Source organism: Vicia villosa, linkage group LG5, assembly GCF_029867415.1.
Source record: "Vicia villosa cultivar HV-30 ecotype Madison, WI linkage group LG5, Vvil1.0, whole genome shotgun sequence".
NCBI lineage: Eukaryota > Viridiplantae > Streptophyta > Magnoliopsida > Fabales > Fabaceae > Vicia > Vicia villosa.
This window is the reverse complement of record NC_081184.1, coordinates 117,681,503-117,689,535: the sequence shown is the minus strand read 5'-3', so window position 1 is coordinate 117,689,535 and position 8,033 is coordinate 117,681,503. Positions and strand designations below refer to the sequence as shown.

At 42.3% G+C, this 8,033-nt stretch overlaps 1 protein-coding gene across 1 annotated transcript; it reads left to right on the top strand.

The window, feature by feature from the left end:
• The first annotated feature begins 6,683 nt into the window (after positions 1-6,683).
• On the top strand, positions 6,684-7,646 carry LOC131605242 (uncharacterized). The gene has a single exon (XM_058877621.1). The coding sequence runs from the start codon at positions 6,684-6,686 to the stop codon at positions 7,644-7,646; it is 963 nt and encodes a 320-aa protein (XP_058733604.1).
• The last annotated feature ends 387 nt before the right edge of the window (positions 7,647-8,033 follow it).

The window sequence follows — 8,033 nt, the reverse complement described above, 5'->3', positions numbered from 1 at the left end:
TTTTTAAAGCAAACTTTATACAACACCATGATCAACAAATATACATGAGTTCAAAGTAAAATAATATACAAAACCCAACTAAAGAGAAAATACACAAAGAAGAAGAGAAATGAACCAAAAATCTCCCGGTTTGTCAGCTCCGATCGATGATCAATCCACCTCGGATCATCCGTATTCAAGCTCCGAAGTTGTTTTCTAAGCTAATCTAACTCAAAAATGTTTGGTGAAGGAGTGGGAGCAAAAAATACCCAAACCATAACCTAAAGATTTTGTTTTTGGCCCTTAAAACGTGTTTCTGTCAGCACCGCTTCGCCCGGCGGCTCAACACAACAACTTTTCACATTTTTTGGTCAGTCAGGCTCGCCCGGCGAGCCCAAAATTCGCTCGGCGGAACACACCAGAAACAGCAAAAATTATGCACTGTTTCGGCCATAACTTGAGAACCGTAACTCCGATTTGCGCTCGGTTCGAAGCGTTGGAAAGCTTATTCAATGTTCTATCTAAATATGAATAAATATCAATGCTTGAATACCTACATAAATGAGATGAAAACAATTAAACTCAATGATATTTACACGATAACGCAATATATACACTATAACGTAAACTATACCAAATATTGACTAAAGTTGAGGTTTATTGATGTAAAATAAATGAATTAAGCCGATGAGTGCTAATTATTCACACTCAAATTTACAACAATTTAGCACTCATCAAACTCTCCCCAACTTAAACTTGTTTGTCCCTAAACAAGAATCAACTAACTCAAGGAAACAAATGCAAAAATCCAAATATCACAAATCAACAAGTTTTGAAAAATAGAAATAAATGTATGGCTCAAATGTAAAACGGTACACACAAAGAAAATATACTTACCACTAACTACGATGACAACATAAACATGACACAAATTCTAAATACAAAGAATATGCCAAACATTCCAAAACAACACTAGTTCGCAAATGAATCACACCTAGCACACAATCATCTGTAGATGAAAAACACAAAAGTGGTGTATTTTCACTCATCCAACACTCTTGCAAACAAAAGACTAAATTATGTCGTCATCCAAAAATCATGTTGAAAACATAAAAAAAAGAATCACAAGGACTTTTCAAGGTTGTAATGTGGTCGGGTGAACAAACAAGGGATAATTCCTAAGGCTAATCGAAACAAAAACTTGCCCAAACCTAAGGGAGTGATCAACTCACAAAAGTTCAAACACAAACTTTCAATCAAACTTCTTCATAATCCCAAATTTCTCAAACCAATCACCTACTTTTTAACACAACATTATTCCATACTCTTTTTGTTTTTTTTCTTTCAAATCTTTTCTCTTTCTTTCTTTCTTTTTCTTTTCACTTCATTTTCACATTTTTTTTCTTTTCTCTTTTCTTTTCACAACCTCATAATCAATCAACCAAAAAGCAAGTAAACATTCTCTCCCCAACTTGAATTCAAGCATATTATCAAAGTGTGAATACTCCCTACTTTCTAAGGCAAGGCAAAAATTCAAACCAAAAATCATGGTTGAGGGTTCAAGAAAACAAAGAATCAATGTCCATACAAAAAGTGAGAACCAAACATTCATAGACAAGCATTTAGCAAAAAAAAACCATGGACATTGGCAAAAAGGCTCAAAAGGGATACTAATGATCACACACTCACAAGGTGAATTGATTATTTGGCCAAGGTATTTGTGCTCAAAATGGAACAAAAATGCCTTGATCACTTTCATGCATCATAGAATCAACACAAACAAAAGATTAAGCATAACAAAATCCAGTTTGAACAAGAATTGTGGTATCCAGCATATGTGAACAATGGAAAGCTACCTCACAAAAAGAGGGGAACTAAAGTGATTCACAAACAAACAAGTATACAAAAGAATGAATGACATAAAAGTTGTAAAAAGCCTAAGTATCACGAATATGCTAAAGTCTAGAAAGCGATAAACACATACCTTGAACGTGTACAAAACTTTAACAAAATCATTACCATACACTCGCAAGTCGAAACGATCAAACTTGGAAAATCACCTCAAATTCCTCAAGCTACTCAAAACAAGCTCAAAGACAAACACACAACTATTAATATACACAAACTAAAAGACCACATGAAATTGTCTAAACAAATTTAAAAGTGAAGATTTGAAATTTAAGAACTGGTCCGATCTAAATTTGTTTAGACAATTGCATCACACTACCTAAACTAAATACAAACTAAAAAGAATAAACATGCTTGTTTTACGTCGTAAGCTCGACGCCTGTTATTTAACAACGTTCCTTAAAGTTACTTCCGCTCGACTATTCCTAACCACACACAAGCAAACATGAAAGGAAACAAACAATACTATAACAAATTTACAAGTATAGAAAACATGTGCAAGTATAGTAAACATATACAAGTATCAATATAAACAAGTGAGAATATACAATATGTGAGATATATACAAAACTCAACACTATAGAAACTATTGCAATGCAAATTCAATAAAACACCAATCCCCGGCAACGGCGCCATTTTGTTGTAGCGGTAAAGCGACAAGCAACAAAAGTTTTGGAAGTATTTATCCGGGAAATTATCGTCTCCACAAGGACTAGTGCATTGAACTGCCGTTCAACAGTTTCCATAGTTATGAGTTTGGTTTTGAATGAATTTAAATATGAAAAAGCAAAAGTAAATATTAACACAAAAGAATTCATTCTTCAGAAAGAAAAGACTTATCAGGCATTGCATATAATCTACTTCTCAAAAACTTAAACTTATCGATCAGTTATACACAACCTACAATACTCATCAATATCATCCAGCATCGCTCACACCCTAAGTCATTTCTAACCCAAAGTAGAGAGAACTACTATATCATCTCGGCGATGATCTCTCATCCAACCTCAACAACACAGCAGACAACCGTATTGCTCGCGTCAATGATCTCTCAACCAACACAAACAACACAAAGGCATTAAGCTTTGATACCCACGGAGAATATTAGCTTCAAAAACTATCTCTAGTGTCTAGAACTAATACATATTAATCCCTAATCAAGATTTGTGAGGTATATGTCTATAACAACCTAAATCCAAACATAAAGCAAAAAGATTAAGGAAGATATCAATAATGATTTTTAAAGCAAAATTTATACAACACCATGATCAACAAATATACATGAGTTCAAAGTAAAATCATATACAAAACCCAACCAAAGAGAAAATACACAAAGAAGAAAAGAAATGAACCAAAAATCTTCCGGTTTGTCAGCTCCGATCGATGATCAATCCACCCCGGATCATCCGTATGCAAGCTTCAAAGTTGTTTTCTAAGCTAATCTAACTCAAAAATGTTTGGTGATGGAGTGGGAGCAAAGAATACCCAAACCATAACCTAAATATTGTGTTTTTGGCCCTTAAAACGTGTCTCTGTCAGCACCGCTTCGCCCGACGACTTAACACAGCAACTTTTCACATTTTTTGGTCAGTCAGGCTCGCCCGGTGAGCCCAAAATTCACCCGGCGGAACTGTTTACGGTGATTTCCGGTAAACAACCGATAGTCCTCCAAACTATAAATATATACTTTGGTTACTCGCAGGATCGACTAGATTGATCCTAGGACATAGTCAAATAGTTGTCTCTTGAGATAATTTGATTCATGTTTGTTGGTCTTTAGCGTCGAAACTCGGTTATAGTATGAACATATAAGTAACTTGCGAAATAAACTAAGATAGAATGTGCACAACTGAAACATAAACCGGTTATAAATGTAAGAAAAAGACTTTGACGAAATGATAAAGGAATGTAACCTTCAGAAACGTAAAGTACAAGAATGTAAAATGCAATAATTGTAAAGTGCAGAAATGTAAAGATTAATCGAAGAACATAAAGAGACTTAAACTACAAGAAAGACTAGGCGAAAAAGTAAAGGAAATTTAAAGATGCTTTGATTCTGTAAGTAGAAATACAAACATATTAAATGTGTGGTGTCATACGTACATTTCTCAGAGAACTCTTTCTCTTAACACTTGATACTTGAGTGATTTGTGAGTGATTTGTACAAAATGAACACACTAGATCCTGATACTAAGACCCTTATTTATACTAATTCGACCTTAACGGTCCTACACTAACGAAACGCCACGTTGCTCACATGCATACGCTTCGAATCCCTGTGGCGTCATTTGTCCTTGTTCGGTTATACATAATATTTCGAAATTCTAATCCTCCCGCCTGAATTCTCTTTCGATACGTGGCAACGTGATCTTTAACGAGGATGCCACGAAATACGCCAAGCTTTAGTACTCTTTGTATTTCGAGAAAACGCTTAAGTCTCAAAGACAATCTATCTCGATTCATCTTCGATTTCAATCATCTTCATCTTAAATAACATCCTCAGACATGGCCATCAGAAGCCATTTTTCTTCGAACCCCAACTCTTCAAGAAACTTTTTCTTCAATCGAAATCTCCAGCTAACAAGAACACACCAGAAACAGCAAAAATTCTACACTGTTTCGGCCATAACTTGAGAACCGTAACTCCGATTTGCGCCCGGTTCGAAGCGTTGAAAAGCTTATTCAATGCTCTATCTAACTATGAATAAATACCAATGCTTGAATACCTACAAAAATGAGATTAAAACAATTAAACTCAATGATATTTACACGATAACGCAATATATACACTATAACGTAAACTATACCAAATATTGACTAAAGTTGAGGTTTATTGATGTAAAACAAATGAATTAAGCTGATGAGTGCTATTTATTCACACTCAAATTTACAAAAATTTATCACTCATCACAATCCACCTATTTTTGAGGGAGAACATAAACCTGACAAGGCACAAGCATGGCTGAAGGCGATTGAGTAGACCTTTTGGGTTATGAATTGTACGGATGCGTAGAAGGTGCAGTTTGATACTCATATGCTTGAGAAATAAGCTGAGGATTGGTGGTGTTCTGGACTGGGCCGAGCAGGCCCAACTCTTCTTGCTAGCCGAGCAGGCCCAGTTCGTTTGGGCCCATTTCCCTGATTACCGTTACGAACCAGTCAAGCACGAAGACCACGTGTCACGCTTCAGCGAAGGATCCGGTCAACCTCTTCCGAATCCTACGCCACGCTCATCCAGGACGTGGGTCACCTGCTGACTCAGCCCTAGCAAAGGGTGTTCTGGCAATTTCCTAGCACGTGGGCCTCCAACTGGATTTGGCCCAATTAGGAAACCTTGGCCCAGCGCTGGGGGCTATAAATACCCTCTTCTAATAGAGGGTCAGGTATCTATTCTTCACTTCTTAAACCCTCTCTCTCTCTGATAGCTACTGACTTTAGCATCGGAGGACCTTGCAGGTACCCCCCATCCTGTCCATCAAGCCAGATCCTGCTGCTGTGACGATTCTTCTGATCAGGTACGATCAGTGGCGCCGTCTGTGGGAATCTTGCTCCCCCTTCTTTAACAAAGATCAAAGCTAATCCATTCACGATCGTCATGGCTGGCAACAACAACAACACCAACGTCCCAAACACTGATCCCTTCCACCTGCAACAGCTCATCGAGGATTCCACCCCTGAGGAGGCGAATCGACCTCGGCGGGAAGGGCAGCAGCATACCACCGACGGGCAAAGGAAGACAGCAGCTTCAGAACGTCGAACAGGTTCAAAACGGTGGGAACGAGCAACCTCAACCCGAGAACGGGCCCGAGCAGCCTCAGAACCTGAACGAAACTGATGCCAAAGACGGACAGTTTGCTTCTTCATTCACTCATACCTCCGAGAGACGAAGATTTCACTACAAAGACGACCAAGAACAAGACGAAATCCCCGAAGAACCCGACTCCACCACCGTTCTTTTGTTCAAAGAGCTACAGAAGACCAACCGTCTCCTCCGGCTTCAAGGCGACCGCATTCACGAGCTAGAGAGGAAGCGACGGTATCGTTCCCCCCCGCGGAGACACTACTGATCGCGCTCCTACTCTTCCTCGCGCTCACCGCCAAGGAGGTACCGTCAGCGTTCCCCATCCTCTTCGCGCTCCCCACCTAAGAGGTATCGTCGTCAGAGATCATATTCCCGCTCCCAAGTGCAAAAGAGCAGGAAGAATCAGAGACCTGAGACCGCAGAGCCTGGGAGCGTCTCCCCCGAGCGAGATTCCTGAGGCCCATCCAAAGCTGTGTTGAAAACCCGCGAGCGTTCCCCTCCCCGGGACAACCGCAAAAATCCGGGCAAAACACAGGTGAATTCCCAGCGAGGCAGACACTCGACCTCCCCGGGACCAAGTGACGAGGAAGACTTCCGCCCCTTGTCCGAAAGCATCCGAAGAGCTCGTCTCCCACGGGGGATGGAAAAACCGCCGACCTTGGATCTGTACGACGGAACCACCGATCCTGACGATCATATCCGGAGCATCGAAGCCGTTATGGATTACCATGTCGTCAAAGGTTCCATTAAATGCCGCATCTTTCCGACCACACTCAGGAAAGGAGCAATGACTTGGTACAGGAACCTTCGCCCTAACTCCATCCGCTCCTGGACCAAGCTCAAGGAACTCTTTTTGAGCCATTTGACAGCCTCCCGTTGGCAACCAAAGTCGGAAGCGAACCTTGAGGCTGTGATCCAAGGATCCGACGAGCCCCTCTGAGATTACCTCGACAGGTTCAACAAAGAGGCCGTCCAAGTGCAGACGGCCGATTACATGAAAAGATACCTCCTAGAACAAGGACTTCTCCCCGGAAGCGACTTCAAGAAGGCTATAAAAATCGAGAAGGTGCACACTATGAACGCTCTCCTCCGCAAGGTCCAAGCCTTCATCGCTTTCGAGGAAGGCGAAGCAGCTGCGATCAAAGCTTTGAGGGGCAATGATGTTGCCCGCAGCTCGAACCTCGATGACTCGGGTTTGCGTCGAGGACATGAAAAGAGGAAAGATGATAGATCCCGCGATTCCAAAGAACGCCGAGGACCAGCCGGTCGATTCAACGACTATACTCCCCTGAACGCCTCACGCGAGAAAATCCTGGCCGAGTGCAAAAGCACCGAATTCAAGAACTCTAGCATCTGGCCCCCGAAGTCGAACCCCACCAGACCGGGGACCGACAAATCTAAATACTGCAAATTCCACAAGAGTTATGGGCATCTAACTGACGAATGCATACATCTCAAAGACGCCATCAAGACTCTGATTAAAGAGGGTCGCCTATCAAAATACACGAAGAAGGGAGAACCTCCCCGAAGAGAAGCCCCTCGGAACTCTGACGAGGGAAACTCGCCAGATAGTAGACCACTACAAGTAGCGCTGTCTGTCACCCGACCAGAAGACTTCATTCCTTCAGTCGGAGTGACAACCGCCTTCAGCACGTGGGAAGGGTTCCCGACCGCGATGGTCATATCCAACGGCGTGGACCCCGGTTCCCTCACCGTCAGCTCGGTGAAGAGAAAGTTCGATGAGTTGATCAGCGCCAACTCGGATCTCGGCCCTACCCTACATAAATTTAAAGGGAAATCAGACCCGATCACTTTCTATTTGGAAGAACTGCCCGGCGGAGCTCCGAACGCCACGATCCCCCTACTCGTCCGGGCAAGGATGGCGAACTTTGACGTCCGACGAGTCCTAGTTGACGAGGGGAGCTCAGTTGACATCATGTACTCCCACCTTTTCTAGACCCTCCAGCTAGACAACTCGCACCTCACTCCTTATGTGGGATCCGACCTCCAGGGTTTCAACGGGGCCACCACCAAACCTTGGGGTTACGTCGAGCTGATCGTCACCTTCGGGGAAGGGGAAGCTTCCAGACAGGTCAAGACGAGATTCTTGGTGATCGACTGCAAGACCCTCTTTAACTGCATCATCGGGCGCCCTACTCTGGCTGAACTCACAGCCGTTCCCTCAACCGTGCATTTGAAGATGAAATTCTACACAAAAAGAGGACGAGTAGCCACAGTCAACGCCGACATTGAAGCCGCCAGAAGGATATTCGACGCCTCTGTAAAAGGGTTGCAATTAATCGCCCCTCCATCCAGCTCCAACAAGAAGCCAAGGGCCGAAGAC

Bases quoted from the DNA above. Each gene is read 5' to 3' on its own strand.
- LOC131605242 (XM_058877621.1), top strand. From the start codon at position 6,684: ATGAAAAGATACCTCCTAGAACAAGGACTTCTCCCCGGAAGCGACTTC.